Source organism: Eretmochelys imbricata, chromosome 1 (assembly GCF_965152235.1).
Source record: "Eretmochelys imbricata isolate rEreImb1 chromosome 1, rEreImb1.hap1, whole genome shotgun sequence".
Taxonomy (NCBI): domain Eukaryota; kingdom Metazoa; phylum Chordata; order Testudines; family Cheloniidae; genus Eretmochelys; species Eretmochelys imbricata.
In genome coordinates, this window is record NC_135572.1 from 204,976,267 (window position 1) to 204,999,773 (window position 23,507).

Genomic DNA, 23,507 nt, shown 5'->3' on the forward strand with positions numbered 1-23,507 from the left:
AATGTGGGGTTGCCCGAAAAGGAGGAAGGGAGATAAAGAGAATGAGAACCTCAGGAGCAAAATGCTCTGCAGGAGGAAATAAAGGATTTGTGTCCTTTTTGCATACAATATTTATAATCATAACAACAACAACAACAATAGCACAGTTGGTCTCAAGGTGGGCACTCCCATCTCATCCACCAGGGAAGAGGGGTTAGGCGAGCTGGCATTATTCTATCTGCCTCCCGCTTCTCCCGTCGAGAATCACTGACCTCCTCTGGGGCTGATAAAAGCAGCTGGTGGAGGTCTCCAGTCTCTGCCCATTTTTGGGGATGGTCATTTTGTTCCGCAGAGTGACCCCCTCAGGCGTTGTCTGCAGGTTCCCAGACAGGTCGCCACAAATAGGGTTTGGAGAGTTGCTCTGAGAGGGGCTTCTTATGGGTGATAACAACACTCTGGAGTCTGCTGAGGAAGATGGATGGTCCATGATGGGGAAGGGTGGGCTGAAGAGGATAAGGCTCTGGGGCCTTCCTGGTCTGGATCTGTAGGAAGGCTTGGAAAACCCCGATGGCCTCTCCATTTTTGAGAATTGTGGGCTGTCTCCTGCGGTCTCCCCCTCTGAAGTGCGCTTTCGGCGCAACACGGGCACCTCCTGGGTGGAATTACAACTGGAGAGGGAGAGATCTGGGAGAGGGTTGAGGCTGCCGTGCCTAGAAGATGTTGAATCCATTTGAGTGGGGTCACTGTTTTCTTTCTCCTCTTTGGCTTTCTTCTCTACCCGAGGGCTCTTTGGGGGCTCCAGCTGTCCCCGAGCTGCTCGGGGGGTCTGCCTGCTGCCTGAGTGGGCTTCTGTTTCCTTCCTCCCCAGCGATGCAGGGATGTCACGGTCGACGTTCTGAGTCTGTAGTGGCTGTGGGACCTGTGTGTACTGGATCTTGGGTGGTATCACTGGCACAGCTCTGGCCTGGCACATCTTAATCATGAAGGAGGTCCTCACCGCTGACACGCTCACAGGGGCAGAGTTACGACGGCCGGTGGCAGCATGGGCCACTGCCATGTAATCCAGGTCTAGCTCCCGGGGATCGAAGCGAGATCCCCAGGGGTCACCTATGTTCCCGGCAGGGCAGGCAGCAGGCAGTGACAGGACAGAATCACTGCTCTTCCCTTCCTTCTGCACACATAGGAGGTTTCCAGGTGAAGTGGGCACCGCCAGGCTCTCAAACTTGAAGAAATCAGGGGCAGGGAGGAGTGAATCCAAGTTGAGAGATGATGGCCTGGTTCTCACTTTACGGGGAGTGTCTTCACTTTTGTTGTTACTCAGCTGTGACTCACTGGTAGAACACAGCCCTTTGGTGACAGCCACTCCAGTGGGAGCAGCGTCCTGAGGCCTGGGTGGATCTTCATCTATTTTCTTTGCCTGCAAGAAACTGTCTGGGGTATTACAGTGTGGAAAAGGCAACTCAGATGTCAAGTCCTGAGGGTTTTCTTTGCTGCCATCCACTTCCTTCTCCCCTGGCTCCGAAAGAGAGGCAGCGCGTAGTTCCTCATGCCTGGCTAGCAGACTCCCTGCTGCAGGCTCTGCCTCGCTGCTCAGGGCATCACTTGATCCCTCAGGCTCTAAAGAGTCCTCTCGAGGACTCTGAGAGGTCTCGGCTCGCTCGACGTGGCTCAGCCTGGGTGGTGAGGTTGGCAGTGTTTCTAACAGGTCCTTGGTCCCCGATCTAGTGCAGCCACGTGGGAGCTCTTCAGCTGCACTTGTGAAAGATGGTTGAATAGCCCACACACTCAGCACCATGTCTTTGCTATCCAGAGAAAGACTGCGACTGAAACGTGGCCGAGCAGAAAGGCCCCTTTCCACTCCGTAGCTCTGTGACTGGAAGTCCTGCATTGCCTTTTCCTGGAGGTTCTTGAAGGTAGGGGAATGGAGAGGGCTGGTGACCCACTGGTGATCCTCCCATGGCTCTACCAGCTCAAAGCCCTGGACATTGTCTGTCCATGCATCCTCCTCTTCATGGTCGAAAGAGTCCTGGGCTTTGTTGGCCATGCCGCCCTCTTTGGGCTTCTCGGCTCCAGCTCCACTTGCCCTCTTTGATGAGATCAGGCCACCTCCTACAGTCACTCTATCAGGTTTCTCCCTCTGGGTCAGGACTCCATCCTGGCCTACAGCAATGCCATCCTTTTCACTATGCAGCAGGCCAGTGTTGCCTTTCTCCTTGGCTTGGTCTGGACGCATCCTTTTGGGATTTGAGACACCTTCTTTTAAAGGACGCTCAATGAGCTGCTGCTCATCATAAAGCTTCTGGTCTTGGTGGGGAGGTGGAAGATCACTGCTGACATTCTCCACCATTAGATGATTCTTTGGAGAAGCTGTCCCAGACAGGACAGTACCCAGTTCGGGTATGTTAGGAGAGCAGTCACGCTGTGCTACCACTTTAGGTTTACCACCCTGGAGGCCGCCAGGCTCCTTCAAACTTTCTTTGGAGGTGACACCAAATAAAGGCAACTGAGATGTGACCTGTGGGGTTCTGGCTGGAGTTTCCTGTTCAGCCAGTGTCAGGGCAAGCACAGAACCAGAAGAGAAGCTGTCCGTTTGTGGTGATGCAGAGGATGCAGAAGCTAGTGCTGAGTGCATTATTTCCTGGTGTGGGCCTGTCTTGGGGACATCTGTAGGCAAGAATGAGAGCTCCTCTTCAGATTCAATAATTTTGAGTTCCTGTTGAATCTCCGGCCACAGAGGTTCCATCAGGGCATTGGCAGCATCATCTTCAGCCTGAAAAACATCAGAAATGTCATAACCTGACAGCCATCACTCGACGTGCCCATCTGCCTTCTGCCCACAACGCTGCCTGTAGCAGCCCTCCAGGAATACCGTCAGACTAGTGGAAATGCTGGCCACCAGAAATCTGGTTAAATAAAATAATAATACCTTGCTCTTATGTAGCATTTTCATCAGTGGATCTCAAAGTGCTTTACAAAGGAGGTCAATATCACTACCCCCAGTTTACAGAAACTGAGGCATGGGGCAGTGAAGTGACTTGCCCATGGTTACCCAGCAGGCCACTGACAGAGCCAGGGATAGAATCCAGATCTCCTGATTTCCAGTTCAGTGCTCTATCCACTAGGCCACACTGCCTCCTTTGCATTTGCCTGTAAACAAATGGGTTTACCGGGGAGATCATCAGAGGTGGAGCTAGGACTCAGGTCTGGTGGCAAGTGGGCAAAGTGAATTAGCTGAGAAACAATAGCTACAATTCCTCAGACTGCCTCCCAACCTGCCCCATGAAATAGACTCACCTACCCCAGCAGGGGGCGCTACACACCCCATAAAGAAATGTTGCCAAATGCAAGGTCATGCACACTGGAAGGAATCATTGGAACTACTCATACACATTGCTGGACTCCACTAATCTGTAACCACTCAGAGGAAAGATCTGGGGTGACTAAGTGACTCAAATCAAAACTCCGCTCAGCGTGCAGCAGTGGGCCCACAAAATGTTTGGGTGATCAGGAATGGAATTAAAAAATCAGACTGAGAAAATCACAGTCCTGATAAAGAACCTGGCAGAAATAGGGGGAGGAGGGTCAGAGATGGAGGGTCAAAACGATTAGACATATGGAGAAGCTTCCAGAGACAGTACCGACAGCAGGGTATAGTTAACAGAAGAGGGGAGTGAGAGAGGACATGACAGCTGTATACTGAATAGAGTCTAACCCTGCTTAGCCTATATTATATGTCAAGATCACAGCTTGAGGTTGCTCGAATGCAGCCACACATGCAGCAGTTCCCCAGTGCCCCGTAGCAGTCCCCAGCAAGATGGGGATACTTCCATCTCCCTCGGGTGCTTTGAGACAACGGATATTCCTTCCTTTCAAGGCTCCCTCCTTACCAGCTCTCTCGGGAACAAGGCCTCCTCCGCTTTAACCCTTGGCGTCGCCTCCTGCCGGCTGCCTCTCTCTGAGAGGTTTTCCTGCGTCCTGAGCTGGCCTTGCTCGATCTCACCTGCCAAGTGCAGGCCTGCCGGGCCCTCGGGTGCTGGTGTCTGTTTCAAGCCAGGGCTCTGCTCTGGGGCTTGTCTTCCACTGGTGCTGCTGCCACTGCCTAGCAGCTCCTGGTTTTCTGTTGTTGGCTTTGAGGTTTCCGAGGTCTCAGGCTCCTTGGCTGCCATCAGTTGCTCGGTGGTAGGACCTGGATTAGAAACACGGATCAGCAATATAAACCACTCACGACACAGGGCCTGCAGCTGGCCCAGGGCATTGAGATAAAGGACCTGTGTAGGTTCAACTCATCCTGACTGATAAAACCCAAAATCCTGCACTATACTGCTTAGAGTCCCTGCCGTCATGGACAGGGCACTGCTGTCAGGAAGTTCACATGGCTTAAGTCCCACATTCCCATGCCCCCGTGGAATGACCTTACTTCTCTACACCCACCCAGCGCTTTTCCCCTGAATGCCCACCCTCCCCCCAAGCCTCCACTGGGACCACTGAGCTTCTCCCTACCCAAGGTGTGCCACTAGGAGCCCCTAGTCTCTCCACTGCCTTGCACTGGATGGAATGGCCTCACTGGACCATGGTCCCTACCAGGGGCAATTCCTCAGCCCTGCTTTAGCCCTGCATAGCTCATTGCGGGGGCTGTGCGCTGCTCACCTCTGTAAGTTTTACCTGATGCAGACTCAGCCCTGGGCTGCTTCTCCTCCCTGTCTGTGGCCTGCTCAGTCCTGGGCTGGCCATTCGCTTCTGGCTCTGTGGGAGCGGTGCTGCCTGGCCCCAGAGCAGATGATTCCTCCAGGCTGGAGAGGGCAGGCTTGTCCTTGGCAGGCACGCGGCATGGGGTGCTGTTGGTGCTGATGACTGCGGACACCCGAAGGGGCACGGAAACGGCGAAGGGCTCTGAGATGTTCAGGGCTTTCCGCTGGTGCCGGGGGGAGGCTTCCAGAGGGAAGAGGCTGCTGGGGAAGCCTGATTTGGAGGCTGTGTCGGAGGTGTAGAACATGCGGCATGTCTTTGGGGAGGTCTGCTCGCTTTCAGCATCCTCCATGGCCCGGAACACCTTCAACTGCTCTGGGGGTGGCCTCGCCTCGGGGGCCCTGGGGCCAGCTTTATCCCCGCTGAGCTCTGAGCCTCCCTCGGCCCCCACTGGAGCCCCCTCACGGTCCCATTCACTCTCCTTGCTGAGGTCACCTGAGCTGCTTGTGCCTCCTGTCCGCGTTTTCATCACCGGGATGAAAAACCCTCCAGCAGTGACTGTGCGTTTGAACCGGCCTTTCTCATCCTCCCCTGGGGGGAGGAGACAAATGGAGAATTGGCAAAGGGAGCAGTGACAGCGGAAAGCCTTCTTCCATACACCCAGGAGACAGGGCAGGCCCTAGTGAACAGCCCCAGCCCTGCAGAGTCTCCGATACAGGGCAAGGGACAGAACCTACATCCGTCAGGCTCCTCCCCCAGGGACTCTACCCAGAGTTGGCAGCTGTCACAGATAGCTGAAGCTAGACAGGATCCTCTCCACTGGAAACTGTGCAGGATCCTTACTGGCTCTGGGCATCGTCGTGTGCCCTTGCCAATCAGCCATGTCTGGGCCTTGCTGGCTGGTTGCAGGTGCCAGGCACTGCCTCGTCCTCTTTCCAGGCAGCCTTCCCACAAATAGGGACCTCGTGCCCACTGGAATAATGCAGAGCTGAATGAAGCCCATTGTACTGGTAACAGATATTCACACAAGCAAATATTTATACATGCCTGGACCCATATGCCACCATACAAGCACACAGACTGGTAGAGCAGTGCATATACACATGTATGGTAATGCATGGACATGTGTAAACATCTGATGGAAGAACATGAGAACATCCAACACAGAGAGAAACGTAACCACAGACACAGGTGGGTGAGCATGCATAGAAACAAAAACACCTGCCAACACCTATGCACACACTCGTGAGAGCTAAGAGCTCACAGGCCCATCCCGCAGCTCGGCAGCCCTAGGTACAGGCTGTCAGGGTCTCACCTTCTACAGGCAGGGAGCACAGCGAGTCCATGCTTTTAGCTGGTCGAATAGTTGCTTTTTCTGTGAAAAAATAAGTTTAGAAACCTACATCAGATCCTGGGACCTGTCAGTTTACAACCAGCTGGAGAGCACAGCACAATTAAAGCCAATACAATGACCGGAGGGTGGGTTAATGCAGTGAAAAGGCATTTAGTGTCCCATTATTAACAAAAAAACAGCCTGATCTCCCTCAGTGCACTGTTTAGTATAGATCTGGGCCCAGAAAGAACCCCAGGCTCCCACACCCCTACATTTTGGGAGAGGTCAGGCCTGGAAATGAGCACTGTAGCTCAGGTCCATGACTGGTTTGGGATGGTAGCGTGTTAAAAGTATTCCTTATCAGAGAGGTAGGATGGTCTTGTGGTTAAAACAGAGACAGCCACAGGCTTCTTGTGTGACCTTGCACTGCATATGCAAATCACATGGGGTGGGTGTGATTGCAGGTGCGCAAGTACACTGTCAGAGACGGGCTGGAGCCACAAAGCTTGGATCAGGATCTGAACTCTCCCAAAGTTCGAGGGGATTTGGCTCCAGGATTTTGATCCAACCTCACCTCTAATTATTATACAGTACCAACCATACAAGTGATACTGCAGTGTTGCCAACTCTAGTGAGTTTAGCGATATTTTTGTGATATTAAGGTTTTTTTCTGTAAAGTCTCAGCTCCTGGATTCATGAGACTATGTGAGACTCAATCCCACCTTTTTTAAAAAAAGAAAAAGAAAAAGAAAAAAAAGTAAGTTTCTGGCCCTCATGATTGCAGAGAAAAACTTGAACACATGAACCCTAAAGGCTCCAACACCGGACAGCTAATTAAAAGAACCCAAAATGTATTTTTTTAGGGCTGTCAAGCCATGAAAAAAATTAATCATGATTAATTGTGCTGTTAAACAATAATAGAATACCATTTATTTAAATAGTTTTGGATGTTTTCTACATTTTCAAATATATTGATTTCAATTACCACACAGAAAACAAAGTGTACAGTGCTCACTTTGTATTTATTTTTGATTACAAATATATGCACTGTAAAAAACAAAAGAAATAGTATTTTTCAATTAACCTAATACCAGTGGTGCAATCTCTTTATCATGAAAGTTAAACTTACAAATGTAGAATTATGTACAAAAAATAACTGCATTCAAAAATAAAACAGTGTAAAACTTTAGAGCCTACAAGTCCGTTCAGTCCTACTTCAGCCAATCGCTCAGACAAACAAGTTTGGTTACAATATGCAGGAGATAATGCTGCCTACGTCTTGTTTATAACATCACCTGAAAGTGAGAACAGGTGTTTGCATGGCACTGTTGTAGCCAGCATCGCAAGGTATTTATGTGCCAGATGTGCTAAAGATTCATATGTCCCTTCATGCTTCAACCGCCATTCCAGAGGACATGCGTCCATGCTGATGATGGGTTCCGCTCAATAACAATCCAAAGCGGAGTGGACTGACTCATGTTCATTTTCGTCATCTGAGCCAGACGCCACCAGAAGAAGGTTGATTTTTTCTTTTGATGGTTTGGGTTTTGTAGTTTCTGCATCTGAGTGTTGCTCTTTTAAGACTTCGGAAAGCATGCTCCCCACATCGTCCCTCTCAGATTTCGGACCACACTTCAGACTCTTAAACCTTGGGTCGAGTGCTGTAGCTATTTTTAGAAATCTCACATTGGTATCTTCTTTATGTTTTGTCAAATCTGCTGTAAAAGTGTTCTTAAAATGAACATGTGCTGGGTCATCATCCAAGACTGCTATCACATGAAATATATGGCAGAATACAGGTAAAACAGAGCAGGAGACATACAGTTCTCCCCCAAGGAGTTTAGTTGCAAATTTAATTAATGCATTATTTTTTTAATGAGTATCATCAGCATGGAAGCATGTCTTCTGGAATGGTGGCTGAAGCATGAAGGGGCATACGAATGTTTAGCATATCTGGCACATAAATACCTTGCAACGCTGGCTACAAAAGTGCCATGTGAATGCCTGTTCTCACTTTCAGGTGGCATTGTAAATAAGAAGTAGGCAGCATTATCTCCCGTAAATATAAACAAAATTGTTTGTCTTAGCGATTGGCTGAACAAGAAGTAGGACTGAGTGGACTTGTAGGCTCTAAAGTTTTACACTGTTTTGTTTTTTTGAATGCAGTTATGTAACAAAAAAAATCTACATTTGTAAGTTACACTTTCATGATAAAAAGACTGCACTACAGTACTTGTATGAGGTGAATCGAAAAACACTTTCTTTTGTCTATAATTTTTACAGTGCAAATATTTGTAATAAAAAATAATAATATAAAGTGAGCACTGTATACTTTGTATTCTGTGTTGTAATAGAAATCAATATATTTGAAAATGTAGAAAAATATCCAAAAATATTTAATACTTTTCATTTGGTATTCAGTGCAGGAGAATCTAGAGTTTGGGATGCTGGCCATTAGGAAAAACATCTTTTCGCCTGTAAACTCTGAAAATGTGATCTTATTTATCCAAATACCACGAGACAATAAACATGGGAACTCATGATGCCAGTTTATACAAAGACACTTTGGGTCTTTAATGCCCTGGAGGCATAGAACAGTCTCTCACTCAGTACCACATAGGGTGTGTTAACCTGGCCATGCGCCATTTCTTATGAGATATAATACTTCCAGGAGTGCAGCTTCCCCTAAATCCACTCTGGGTTAGCCAATCCATCAAATACAACACTTAAGGCCGAAATCCTCCATGGTATTTAGGCTCTTAAGCCTAAAAAGCTTTGCAGAACTGGGGCTTAGTGCTTCCTAGGCCCAGGGTAGGGTCTGGGCAACGAAGCACATTCACCCCAGCATTACAATGGATGTTCTGGGTTAGTGTTCCCTGGTTCTGACTGCCTCTCATTTCCATACTCAAGTGAAAGGCCCATGATGGAAGGAGCCAACTATGTGACTCCTCCCGCCTCCCAACTCTCGAAGCCTAATCTGATTTTCACCCCAGATCTGAATTCTTGCAGCACTAACATCAACAGGCTATCTATTGTACCATTGCCATACCAGAGAGGAGTGATTAGGGGAAGCTGGCTGAGAGAGGAAATTAACTGACAAGCTGGTTCTTACCAGAGAGTTTCTGCCCTCTCACAAACACACTCCCATTTCGACTCAGTTTTGATTTTGAATCTGATCCAGACCGGCCCAGGTTAAATATTGACTTCCATTTCTTGGATTTGGTGGATAATTTTCTCCTGGAAGAGAAAATGTACAGGAGATTAGTGCCAGGTACCTGGGGCTGAACACTAGTCCTGGTGTGCCACAAAAACCTGTCTCCCCCATCCCCCTCAGCCTCTGCTCTTCTTTTAGTGTCTCTCTCTCTCTCTCTTTTTAATACTGCGGTTTGCAAGGCAAACATTAGAATAACCTTAAGGCAGAGGTTTTTGAAGAGTCCCAGGGGTTTAGGCCCACAAATCCTAGTGACTTTCAATGGAAGTTGGGTGCTAAGCCCCTTGGGCCCCTTTGAAAAGCTCGGTGTAAAACTGCAGAAGCACCACATCTCATGCATATTCTCCTTTGTATACAGTATTGTGTGGATCTTTGTCTTCATCTCTCTGCCTCAGTCCCTCTGTTCATCTAGCATCAGACTGATCTTCTCTCTTCCCACACTCTCACCAATCTTGGTGGAAGAACCTTCTCTGCAGCTCCTGCTTTCAGACACAGACTCCCTGCATCTCTGCCTTGCCGTCAACAACCCTTCCTATCAGTTTGGTACAGAGAAGAGGATGTTAGAGGTACAGAGTCTCCTCTCATTGTGTTACGGAGGGACCAGGGGTTTAGAGGTAGGCCCGTTCTCCTGAAAGTGTGAGGAAAAGGACACTCGGGGGGAGGGCAGGAGGGGTTGAGGTATCCTATTCGGGGAGCGGGCTGCCTCTGTACCTCTTCCCTTTGTTGTGTGGTCCTTTGCTGTTACTATATGAAGTATGTAGATACATCACTGCTAAGGTTCCTTATGGGTCACTAATAAGTCTCCAGATGTAGAGGTTATTATCTCTGAGCCACGGCAATTCAGCTCCCATATTTTATTTAGATTAGATTAGAATAGATTAGATTAGGATTAGATAGATAATACTCTGTATTTATCTAAATATATATCTACCTGGCAACTGCAGCAAGGTCATCTGATTTCATCTTTTCGGCTATACCTCCACTACTGACAGCGCTGGTTCACAGGGTATGTGTAGATACACACGGCAGCGAGAGGAAGGCTGTGTCCACACCGTGGTATGTAGCTACGCACATCAGTGAAAGGCTCTGACACGGAAGAGGCAATGGGGAAAGGCTCCAGCAGCTCCCCGCTCTCTTCTCCCTTCAGAGTCTTTTCCTGTCTCACCATCTACACTGCTATTTATACCCGTACTAGCGGGGCGTGCAGGGCATGTACTCTACATGCTGCCATGAGGAGTGTGCAGTGTAGATGTACTCTTAGTGATACAGCAGGAGTGATATTTGTCCTAGTGGCTCTTCTCTTTGCATGAAGGGACACAGTGAATCATATAACTAAGCTAGGTTTCAGAGTAGCAGCCGTGTTAGTCTGTATCTGCAAAACAAAAAGGAGTACTTGTGGCACCTTAGAGACTAACCAATTTATTTGAGCATAAGCTTTCGTGAGCTACAGCTCACTTCATTGGATGCATTCAGTGGAAAATACAGTGGGGAGATTTATATACACAGAGAACATGAAACAGTGGGTGTTACCATACACACTGTAAGGAGAGCGATCAGGTAAGGTGAGCTATTACCAGCAGGAGAGTCGGGGGCCGGGGAGGGGGGTGGAGAAACCTTTTGTAGTGATAATCAAGGTGGGCCATTTCCAGCAGTTGACAAGAACGTCTGAGGAACAGCAGGTGGGCAGGCAGGGGAAATAAACATGGGGAAATAGTTTTACTTTGTGTAATGACCCATCCACTCCCAGTCTTTATTCAAGCCTAAGTTAATCGTATCCAGTTTGCAAATTAATTCCAATTAATGAATTGGAATTCATTTTCAAACTGGATACAATTAACATAGGCTTGAATAAAGACTGGGAGTGGATGGGTCATTACACAAAGTAAAACTATTTCCCCATGTTTATTCCCCCAAACTGGATACAATTAACTTAGGCTTGAATAAAGACTGGGAGTGGATGGGTCATTACACAAAGTAAAATTATTTCCCCATGTTTATTCCCCCTGCCCCCGCTGTTCCTCAGACGTTCTTGTCAACTGCTGGAAGTGGCCCACCTTGATTATCACTACAAAAGGTTTCCCCCCCCACTCTCCTGCTGGTAATAGCTCACCTTACCTGATCACTCTCCTTACAATGTGTATGGTAATACCCATTGTTTCATGTTCTCTGTGTATATAATTCGCCCCACTGTATTTTCCACTGAATGCATCCAATGAAGTGAGCTGTAGCTCACGAAAGCTTATGCTCAAATAAATTTGTTAGTCTCTAAGGTGCCACAAGTCCTCCTTTTCTTTTTACAACTAAGCTAGTGGTTTTAAATCCTTTTTTCATTTGCGGGCTGCTAAAAAATTTCGAATGGAGCTGTGGAACCTGTTGGAAATCTTAGTCCGCAGACCACAGGTTGAAAACTACTGAATTAGGCAGATGGACACCTCATGCTGCAGTTCAAACCAGCCACCAGCAGGAGGAGCTCTTACAACAAATGATTTCAAGATCTGTTTCATATTCAATCAGGTTGGGCAGATTCAGGGAAGTCAAGGCAGCTGCCTTACAGGATGGGCCTGTCTGGTTCTGTGCTGAGGAATGGTGGACGTATGAGAACACAGAGACCTAGAAAAGTTGTATAATCACATTTTCAATGCTTGCAAAGAGACAGACTGATTTCTTCTCCTTGGAGATGGGAGCACAGTAACCCCGATGGTGTTGGTATGTTCATCGATGGGTGGAGAAGGGGATCACAATGTAGGGAGTGGGCGTGCAGCAGGAGGGGGAGCATTCTGTCTTTCACATAACATTTCAAATGGCTAAAGTGGGACACAGCTGGTCACCACCATCCCCAGCTGCAGGAACCGTCACCAGAGCTTCACTTGCTGAGTGTGCGCCACACTCAGTCCCTGTCTTCCCGCCCAGCCCACTCAGAAGCAGTATCATTCCCCATCCCTGTGCTCCCCTGCAGCCACTGAGCACGCCCAAAGGGGCTGAGCATGCCCTGGAGCAGCTGAAGGCACTGTCTTCGCTAGCTCTGGCCCAGCCAATGGTGTGTACAGCTGCGGGCGCCACCGAATGCGGGAAATGTTCCACTTCAGTCAGCACAGGAGGTTTTTGGGAATCAAAGCGGGACAGTCCCGCCAAACTCATGACCGTGGGGAGGTATGCTTTCATCGGTTTGTATTTCAGCTTTCTCTGGGCACATACTTGCTGTCGGGTAGGTCAACGACAGTGTGGAAGAGGGATCCGGTGACTGGGACAATTTCAGGCAAGCTGTTCTCTCTCCTCTCTTTCCGGGCAGGGTGGGAGGCTGACAGACTCCGTGCCTGAGCTTCTTCCAGACTCACCAGTTTCATAGGCAGGGAGGCAGAGGGCAGGGTCAGACTCTTCACAATAGGCATATTCTCTGAAAAGGAAAAAAGAAGATTCAAGCCCTGAAGGGGGGACCTAAGAAGGGTTCTCATATGTTTCCTCCACAGGATCACCTCTTGCAGGGGCAAAATCACTTGCTTAGAGATGCGCCTGTCCAATGTGTCCTCTGTCTCCACAGCAATCTTCTTCATCAGACTGCAGTGCCTCCCAACAAGGCTCTGCTCACTAGCCACACTCTGTATTACGCTCTACTTGCTGCTGCTGAAGCCTGAGTATGAAAGATGTGTGTCCCTCCAAAACACCTGGATCTCAATTCTCCTGAACTTTGGGGAAGTTCAGATCCAGATCCCAACTTTGTGGCTGGCCCTTGTCTCTACTCTGTAGTCTTTCTCCCTGTTTGTTTAGGGGGGTTGTTTTGAACAGTGACATTACTTTTTCCTTCATAATTAATTTTAGTTCTGGCAAAAGGACAATCAGGGAGAGTGAAGGCCCCTGTTTGTGTGGGCAATAGCAAGACTAGATTCCCACACACTGCCTCACCAATGGGCCAGCCTCCTCTCAGAGTGGGAGGGGAGTTCAGCCTCTACAGTCTAATCAATTTTGGCCTTTCTGCTGAACAAGGGAATCAATGAGGGCCAGTGCTGGTGGCTTCTGTGATATGGGAACTTCCCCACTAAGAACTGGACTAAGACCGTCCGTGTATTCCTCACAGGACTCCACACAGCTGTTACAGGCAACAACGTTCAGTCACTACCAAAACAGGCCAGATTTGAACTGGTGACCTGGAGATCAAAGGCTCTGCAACGCATCACCAACCCTTTATGTTGGTGAGTCACTACTCCATCATGACATTTGTGCCAGTTTGAACTAATCCTAGGGCAGAATTATTCATTCTGCGGCCTCTAACCTCTGCCATGAGAGAACAGAAGGCCATAGGCATTGCATTAGCACTGGAAGAACAGGGGTGTCTGCAGGTCAGGGCTGGAGCTCTGAGCGGGTGATTTCCAGCAGAGGACTTTAAGGGTAGTGACAGAGCTGGGTGTGGGGAGGTTGCATAGCCACTGCCTACACTGTGTCTTTAGGCAACATGGTAAGTCCCTCACTTCCTTAAGTGCTAAACATTCCCCTAAAGCTCAAATAAAAGGTGAAAAGAATTACAAACTTATAGGGGTGCACATTTTTGAGGTTATGTGAGGCTAATCAGGACCAAGAGCCCCCGTTAAAAGCACTTTCTCTACAAGCCTGTATCTGAGTAACAAGAACAGTATTTCCCAATTCTGCTGAAGTCCAGGACAAATTCTCAGTTTATGAAATAATGCCCCCAGTTATAAAGCAGCAAATCCTTAGACATATGATCCGAATGCCATGCAAAGCACACACTGTAGTTTTGGACATGTTTTTTTGATGGCAGGAAGGGCTGGGATTAGACATGACAAGCAAAGGGAGGAGAAGGCTGTCGACAGAAATGGGGACAAGGGTGTGAAGAGCTATGATTGGAGAAGGCCTGACATTGCAAGGAGAAGATTTTAGGCTGGGCTCAGGCTGTTGGTGGGAAGGTTTAGGGTTCTAGGCATTGGTGAGAAGAGCTAAGTGGGGTGGCTAAGGTTAGGATGGATTGGAATATCAAGGGTAGATCTGTGAGCGTCAATGGGAAAGGTTAATGTTGGGATTGGGAGTACTGTCACGCTGGTGAGGAGGGAGTTGATGAAAAGTGTCACGATTAGTCGGGTCAGGCATTGGTGAGGTTTAGGGTGGGTTTGCATTTTGGTAGGGACTATCGGGGATGTTGAAGAGAAGGATCTGAGGTGTTGGTGAGAAGTGTTACAGTCAGTGAGGGGCTAGGGTACTAGTGAGAAGGTTTGGGAGCATCTATGAGAAAGGACGGGGTTGAAATTGGGGTGTTGGTGGGAGGGGATGGGGCTAGGGTTAGAGCGGCCAGCAGTTAGCGTATGTGGCAGGGGAGGTAGTTACCATCATTCTCCATGGAGCTGGTTGTTATATTGTTGCTGAAGATCTGATCCACATGATTCAAGATAAACTCAATCACCAACTGTTGGACTCGCACCTCCAGGAAAGCTGCATCTCCGTTGCAGCCAACAGCCTCGATCTCCTTCGACCTGTACCACAGGGGGAGCAGCCATAAATACAATAAAACCCCTGCATCCTAAGATACAGTATGTGAGGGAGAGAATTGCTTTGACCTTCCCCAGTAGGTCATGGGTGGAACCTTTCCCTGATACAGCAGGAATGTTCTGGAATAGGAATTTTTTACCCACTGTTGCTCTGAGTCTTGTTCTTTTTACTCTTCCAGTCCTTTATTCTCTCTTTAACTTTCCATTCTTTCTTTATTCTTTCCCCATTTCCTTTCTCATCTCTCCTTTTTCCTTTTGTGTTGCTTTCTCCATTTCCTCTCCCCTTTGCATTTTAACTAATTTTATTCATCAGAAGTTTTCTTTTTCCTATTTCCACCATTCTATTTTTCCTTTCCCACCTTCTCTCGGTCCTCTTACGCTATTCCTTTTAGAGACTAAACCGAACACTGGGCCCAGCACCCCCTCAGACTTTGGCTCCAGCTCCAAACTTTGTGGTTTGAGCTTATCTCTGTAAGGTGGATTTGAAGCCAAACCACCAGAACTGAACCCAATCAAATGTGAGGGAAGAGCAGATTTGAATTCCATGTCTTGGGTTCTTCTTTTTCCTGCTATTTTTTATGACTGTCTTTTATGACCTTAATATCTATGAGTCTATGAGTCCCTGTCCCTTCCTTCACTCCACCCAGCACTCTTGCATTCTCACTCGCTCAGCAGAAAAACCTTCCTTATCTTGACATGCCAAAGTGTTACTGAAGAAATTATCTCTGGGCAATGGATCCTTTGTAAAGTTAATGAGTGGTTTGTTAGATAACGGTTTGGGGCATTGCCAATGGGATAACCATGTAAGGAGACTGCAGTTGCATTGCCTGCCGCTTTCTTGTCCTCCCTGGGACTTGCATTACAAAGGAAACAGACTTCAGGTCATTTGACAAGAAGGACAGAAGCTGGAATGGAAATGTCTGAGTAGTAAATGTCCACTTTGCAATGTTCAATAGTTTCAACATTTGATCCAATCACAGGATTGGCTCTCAGCATTGATTTTCACGCATGGTAAATTACGAAAAACTGCTTGGTGATCTTGTGATACCAGCAAACGTCCACTAGCAACTATCTTAAGATCTTCAAACTCATTTCACTTGTGACCGAAATGGATTTGGATTCAAGTCATCTATAACATGTAGCACTATCTCCCCTTCCCGAGTCACTCATTGCTCTGTCCTATCAAACTCAATCACCGATATTTTGAAAACAGTTGCTTCAATCCCATAATGATGAGCAAACGCCTCATTTTTAAATGGACACTGTCAAAAAGAATATAGTTTTTAGAAATCCATAAATTTCCTTCCCTAGATATTATTAGTAAAACCTCAGGTTATTCAACTTGGGAGAATTTTTTAAATGATATTTACTTTGCACTATTATTTATGTTGTTTATTTCTTTGCATTTTTCTCAGCGGGCTCGTCTGTGACTGACTGGTCAGTCTCTGTTTACTGTCTGGTCAGTTTCACTCTTAGATGATCCAGCAGTAGCTCAGCAGCGCTCCCCTAAGAGTGAAGTGAAAAGAAGTCCTTACTGTACCTGAGGAGATTAGGTGCCCACACTAGGGCCAGGTTCCTGGTGTGCATGTTCGTCATGTTGCTGAAGGAGGCCAGATGAGTCAGATGCTTGATCAGGTATTCCAGAGTCCTGCAAGCATTTGGTTTGGATAAAGAAAAAGTCTTCAGCTCCTGCACATGTGATCAAGTCTCCCATTAGTTGCTAGCCCCCGAGATTACAGCAGTCTGCCATATAAGATCTGCTAACAGAATGCTCCTTTAGCTCAAGAGGTAGAGGCCTGTGTTTTGGTGCTGATAGTACTGGTTTCAGTCTCCCGCAGTGACTGTGGGGTCTGTATATATGAGACTGGCAAAATGGGCACCATGGCTCAAAGCCAGAGCAGCGATTTGTGATGTCAGAGTTTATGAGCAGTGGTGCAGAACACTGTGGATGTTGTTATTGCAGATGGCTTCATGTGGCACAACCCAAATGAATTTGAGGAGGAAGGTCAGTAGGAAGCAGAAAGAAGGGGGCTACTGATGCATATGGTGGCTGTGGAAATTCAGATCACATTGTATGCTTAAATACACGTGCTTAATTGCCTTCTCCCACTTGGACAGCACTGAGCAACTGGCCAAGTACGTTATGGCAGCTGGGAGGGAGAGTCGGGTTGACGGAAGCTAGAAAGGGCTGGTTGCTCTTTCAGACACATAATGCAATGATCTGTTTAATTTTATTTCGAGGACAGGTGAATTGCTCTTGAATTTGGTGGCAATGAATGAACCCACCTCTCAGCTCCTCCCCGAAGCTGAAGCTGTTTCAGAGAATCCTTCCCACAGCTAAGAGACACCGTATGGATCCCCACAGCCTCAACGGCTGAGTTCTTACCTGTAATGTGATGGTGGAAGTTCCTGGATGACATTTTGAATTCGGGCCAATTGCTCCTCCTCTGGGCAGCGAGATATTGCCTCCTGTGGAGAGAAAGGAAATAGTCCATTGAGGTGATGGATTTAGAGGAAGTGAGGAAGTGACAGAGAGAGACGCGTACAGAGGCCTGGCAGGTGTCAGAGGGAGCACTGTCTCATTACATTACAGAGCTATGAGTATGAAGTCCTGCCACTGACTTTCTGTGAGACCTTGGGCAAGTCACTTCACCTCCCTGTAAGGATAACCATACTTACCCACCTCGCTGCGGGGCATAGAGCCCTAGTCTCCTTCAGTTCACAGCTGAAAGTCTGGGCCTTAATTCATTAAACACTTTGAGATCTTCAGCTGCGAGATGTATTTCCTTTTTCTTCTTTTTGACTCCTGCCTTCTCCCTCCCCTCCTTCCTCCCACTCATTTTTGAAAATTGATTCCCCCCCCCCCCGACACACACACACAATGACTGGGAGAAAAATGGAAAGAAAAAAAACAAAAAAATACGGAGAGCGGGTGGAGGAAGAGAGGGAAAATAAATGAAAGGAAAAGAGGAGGAAATGATAAATAACAAATGAAAAATATTGAAACTTTTTCCAAAAAAAGTTTGAGAACAAATAAAAAATGGGTCCTTTTTAAACCCTGTGAAATGAAAACAGCTTGGGACTTGTGGGCATGAAAGGCAAAGTAATTTATAAATAAAAACAAGCATTATTATCTACTGTATGTAGATACAGCAGCTCCTGTGATGATGAGGTATTTTAGATGAGCTACAATGACAGGTGCCTAGAAATACAATTGCATAGACAGAATAACAAACATCTGCATTAGCCATTAGAGTGGAATAGCGTCGATAAAACGGAGGTGAGGCACCTCCCCACCACCACTAGCCCGGCAGTTCTCTGCAAAGCAGGAGCTGAGAGGGGATTTAAGAACGTATTGTCTGAATTCCTGAGAGTTCTTCTCTGCATTGTTAGTCTTCTGTCAGCTATTCCCTTTCAACATTACAATGGGAGAGGAGAAGCCATTAGGAACTTCAAACAATGTGAGGCTATCTAGGATCCACCTGCCCACTCTGCTACTGCTGGGGGTTGGAGTGAGTTCAAAGAAAGACACGGTGACCGCTCCTGCCAACTGGAGTTTTGCCTACATAAGGACGTCAGCAAATCTAGAACTGAGATGAAGAAAACAAGCCTTTCCTAACCATCAGTTGCTTAAATATAATTAATTTGAAATCACCAACCACAACCACAGAAACCCCTTCCTGTGTTTTCACTGTCACTACTACATTCCCATTATTTATTCTGCTGTCACTATTCTCGTCACTATTCTTTTCACTATCAGCCATCCTTTATGCAAAACCACATGTAAATTGCCATAATCAATTTCGCTACCAGAGATGGGCATTAACTGCATGCCGGGATCCAAGCAGCCCCCACTTTGGGAACCCAGATTTGAATTCTGTGCCTTGAACCTATTTCTGATCTTTGTTGTCAGCCCACAACCACAGGTGCATAGACACCACCACCATCACAATTACCACACCAAGCAACAGAAGCATCCACAATGTCATCAGTCAATACCTTCACCATTGTTACCAATGATCTCACCAATAAGAGCATAGCCAGGATCACCAACACAAGTCCTTTAATATCACTGACATGGTACACGTGTGCTGTCAAACTTATATACCATCAGGCATCGATCGAGGAGAGGGCTTTGCAGCAATAATGAATATATAGAGAGAGATCAGGTGTTCATATACCACCAGCCTGCCTCCAATGTCAAAACAGTTGATGGGGAGAGAGAGACGGACACCTTATTTGGATTAAATGAGCTCTAACCTTAATCTTCATTCAAAGCAGGAACTGAGCCTTTTCTGAGGTTCAAAGAAGTTAGTGGGGTGAAAGTTAACCTGTCATTTTTTTTTTTTATCTCCACAAGCCTCAGCTCCAGAGATAGTCCCAGATAAAAAGACAGCTCTGATACCTCTGAACTTGGGAAATCCAAATCTGAGCTTTGTGCCTGACCCCATCTCTGCTATGGGCTGAACTGAAAACCCAGAGATGAAAACTCCTGAATTGGGGGAAGTTCCACTCCAGATTTAAATCTTACAACTCAGACCCATCTCAGCTGATTATTTTTGTTTCAATCCACCAGTGAAAGTACTGACCTATAAAAAAGCCTGTTTCCACCATTCGAGAGAGAAGAAGCACAATAAATCCTACGCTTCTCATGTGAGATTTCCAGGCCATTGATTCTGACCAAAGATGGATCAGGAGAAGCATCCAAACATTTGGATGCAAAACTGAAACATCAGACATCAGCTGGGTTTTGGCTCACACATTTCATTTCTAGGTTCTAGGAAAGGAAGCTGAAACAGACAGCAAGCAAATGCTGATTCATGTGATGTCATGACTGACTCAGACCCAACAGCCATACTTCTCAGCCAACTGAGCTAGAAACCCATGGCATGGCTTACAAAACCATGGGGCACCATCTTCAACATGTGGAATTATAGATTCGGAGCATCAAGAAGGAGAGGACACAGAATCCCAGGAAAAGCCAACTGCTTTTATTTAATGTATTTTTTTCAAATGTAGCATTAATTGCTGATTGTTTCACCTTTCACCTTGTGAATGGGAAGAAAAAATTGGAAAGAGACAGGGAGTTTCAGATACACAGTCAAGGACAGACATGATCTCTTACCCTTCTACTACACTGACCACACTGGGTGTGCTCAGCTGGTACCCTGTTCCTCCTAACCTCTGGCTAGCAAGTGGAGTAAAACTGAGGGAAGAAGAAGGTGTGTGGCCTTCTGTTTTTGAATTGGTTCGATGGAGCAATCAGTCCCTTTACACTAGTGTTAGAATGAGTCTGTCAGTGCCAGAGTCACCAACTCGATCAGAACTGGATTATGAGCTGGTGAAGGCCCAGAGCAAGAGGGAGTGTCACACTGCAAAGGTAAATATGCAGCAATGCCATGGCAGGGTCATCGCATTTATAAATGTGATACCACTGAAGCCGAAAGGCTAATCCCTCTCTGGTCATTAAGAATTTTCCTATCCTGAGACACTAATGTCTGAATTACTGTGGTGACTCAAAGCTGTGCCTAGCCTTCCTCAGACACAGTGTTGAATGAGGCAGACAGGGTGGGATTACCAGGCATCCCTGCCTCCCACCCACACCCTGCTGTCTAGGCACTGGGGCACCCATCCTACATTCAACCAGACTCCCCATCTGGTGGTTTTCGCTAGACTTTGGGGAATAGTTTCTTTTTTGGGGGCTTCTGTTAGTATTTCTAGTCAAATGAGTTACCCACTGTAAGTAGAAATACCTATAGTTAAGGCTGCCCAACAGTTCCCATTATAAGACCCTGAAGCCAACATTTTTCAAAATGTTCAGCGAATCAAAATCTTGAAAAAAAATTGCTTCGGGTCAAAAAAAAGATATTTCATTTGACCCGAAACAAAATGTTTCATTTTGATTTTGAGTGTTTTTTTCACATTTTAATTTTAAAAAAAAATGTGAAGGAAATTTCCAAACAAAAAGTCATTTAGAGCTGAAAAAATGAAACATTTCCTTTAAAAAATGTCATAATGAAACATTTTCACATTTTTGGATTTTTTAAAATTATTTTACCTACACAATTTGGCAAAATCAACACAAATTCACAAAACGTTCCAGTGTCATCTAATCTTGCATTTTTTGCCGAAAAAGGTTTTGGCTGAACAATTTCACACAGCTGTAATAAGAACCTGTTTTCAGTTGCTTTTAACTTTGCCAAATCTTAATCATCCCAGTCCTCTATCCCCTCTACTCCTTATCCCAGTCTCCTCCCACACTACCCCCGCAGACCCGGCTCCTCACCCCTTTGCATTCCTATCAGCTTTTTCTTCCTTCTTGTCCTCCTGCCTGGGCCCAGCAGTGAAAGCACAAGAGAGATCATCTTCCTGCTCTCAGTTCCTATGTCGGGCATGATAGTTGTCCCTGGGCAGCCAAGAGAAGTAACTGCAGGGAAAGTCCTGTTCAGCCCCTGCAGCCCTTAGTTAGAGCATGCTCAATACAGATGGAATCTTTGGAGAATTTAGCTGCCAAACTCTAACAAGTCTCTAGTGAGCAAGTGCAAACTGAGATTGTTCAAAGACTTAAAACTTGGCCAACTTGCGCATATTTTCAAGGGGAAAACAAAAGGCTATTCTGTTCTACATACATTCATATACCATGCTCATCACTATAATATCTAACATTCCTGACACCAGAGTGATCCCCCTGCCAAATTTCTAGTCTCTGCTTCAAAGTTAAGGGGAGACACCAGAGCTTCTCAACAAAACAGTTCTAAGAATTTTTGAACATGGGCAATACAATGTACTTTTCCCTAATATCATTCTGAGAAATGAATGAACTGTTTTATCTGAAACTTTCCAAAAACATTCAATATGAGTCAGCCAGCCAGCGTGGAAAATTTCAGCCCAAATGATTAAAGATTGGCAAAGTTATAACCAAATGAATGCAGGGTTTTATAGTGGAAAGCATCAGGCAACCTTAACTACAGGTGTTACTATCTGCAGTGCCAATAATAAAATATTATCTGTCATCAAATTGTCCAGTTCTTTTAGAAATCCAGCTATGGTCATCAGCACAGACTTAGGGAGGCTCAGCAGCAAGGGTCATTGTCTATTTTTTCTGCCCCCAGCAGTCTGCTCCCAGACTCCTACTTGTATCCACACATAATCTGCATTCGCTTTGCAGAATGGAGTTATTACACTTTGAATTACAGTTACTTTAAATGAGGTTACAGATTTCTGCTTGAACAGTTTCCACCTTCACCTGCTCTTTGTATCCAGGACATGATCATTATGGCCTGATTTTCCATTGCCCTCTACTTTGTGTCATAATTTACATCAATGCAAACTGAGTGCACACTAGCACATCTGCAAGATGTAGTATTTTACACCCACTGTGCACTCACTGTGAACAGGTGTAAATGACTGCACAGTGCATCAGACAATCAGGCCCTGTGAATTCACATGTTATAAAAATTACAAGCAAAGGACAGCAATGGGGGAAAGAATCAGAATTAGGGAGGAAGGGAGGGAGGGCCAGAGGAAGGAAGGAAGGAAGGAAGGAAGGAAGGAAAGGTTCAATGAGACAAAGAGAAAAAAAAAGGGGGGGGGGAGCGAGTAAGAGAAAGAATGAGAAAAAAACAGAATGAGAGAGGGAGATATGGAAGAGAAGGAGACAGTGTAACACAAAGATAGAGGGATGGAAATAGCGAAGAGAATGAGGGAAACAATGAAGGGACAGAGAGAAACAAAGTGAGAAAGGGCGAGACAGCAACAGACAAAATGAAAAGATAGCAGGAGTGTGCATGAGCACTGATGGATGATCCCCCTACACACACACACACACACACACAAACCCCTGACACGGGGTCATCAGAGTGAGACTAAAACACAACCAACTACCTTTACCAAAACACATGTGCATGCCGGGCTGTGAAAAAGAATAAAAGGCTCACCGTAAATTTCTTGTAGAGCTCATAAGTGAGGAGCGGGTTTGGCAGCTCCCTGAAATACAGCTTGCAGAGTGACCCCACACAGTGAATGTCCTGAAGGTAAACTTCCCTTGTCAGGTCTGGACATTGATCAGAGCCAAACTCCTGCCTGAAACAACACAGAAAGAGACATAACAGCCTGGAAGAACAGGAGCTGGAAACAGTCCATGCCTAGTTGTCTGTCACAGGCAGAGGGGAAAGAGAAATATGTTATAGGCTGGAAAGCAGAGATCTGCCTCTTTTACCTGCAACCTGGACCAGATCTTCTCCTGAAGCTCAGGCTCCAGGTTCATTCTTCTCTGGTTTTCCTCACACAGCTCCACTGATGGGTCCTAAAACTGACATACAGCAACTACCCTCTCCTGAGGTTGGATACTCCTGGACTGCCCCCAAAGTACTCTGTTAATGGACCCAGAGTGGGGTGCTTTTGGGGGGACAAAAGTTAGTCTCCATAAAGTAGTGTGTTTGGTCTTTACCAGTGTTAGGAACTAAGGTTTTCTCTAAATCTGGTCTCCTCTTTACCGGGGCTGGGCCCTGCTGCCCTCATTACACCACCTTGGGACAACATTCAACAAGTCTATGCCTGGACTAGCCCCAAACAATGGTACTGAGCAATGCCACTGAACCCCCCTTTGCAGTCAGACCCCTGCCCTTACCTCAGCTTCTGTATGTTGGATGTCACTCCAGAGAGCCGGTAGATTCCATCCACAATGCCATGGGTCTCAATGAACTCGGCACAGCTCCTCAGCACGTAAGGGACTAATAAAGGAAAGGAAGATGAGGTCAGCAGTGACTAGGCAGAGAGAAGATCTTTCATGAGGGTCCTCAGAGGA

At 46.5% G+C, this 23,507-nt stretch overlaps 1 protein-coding gene across 1 annotated transcript in view; it reads right to left on the reverse strand.

The window, feature by feature from the left end:
• Nucleotides 1-208: 208 nt before the first annotated feature.
• Nucleotides 209-23,507, reverse strand: part of ARHGAP31 (Rho GTPase activating protein 31) — an 84,760-nt gene continuing 61,461 nt past the window's right edge. The window contains exons 2-12 of the mRNA XM_077807333.1: nt 23,331-23,433; nt 22,639-22,783; nt 17,088-17,170; nt 16,242-16,349; nt 14,541-14,686; nt 12,405-12,603; nt 9,111-9,235; nt 5,981-6,040; nt 4,627-5,256; nt 3,867-4,165; nt 209-2,749 (exon numbers count right to left, since the gene is read on the reverse strand). Of these exons, the coding sequence (XP_077663459.1) occupies nt 209-2,749; nt 3,867-4,165; nt 4,627-5,256; nt 5,981-6,040; nt 9,111-9,235; nt 12,405-12,603; nt 14,541-14,686; nt 16,242-16,349; nt 17,088-17,170; nt 22,639-22,783; nt 23,331-23,433 (4,439 nt within the window). The remainder of the gene's footprint in view (nt 2,750-3,866; nt 4,166-4,626; nt 5,257-5,980; nt 6,041-9,110; nt 9,236-12,404; nt 12,604-14,540; nt 14,687-16,241; nt 16,350-17,087; nt 17,171-22,638; nt 22,784-23,330; nt 23,434-23,507) is intronic.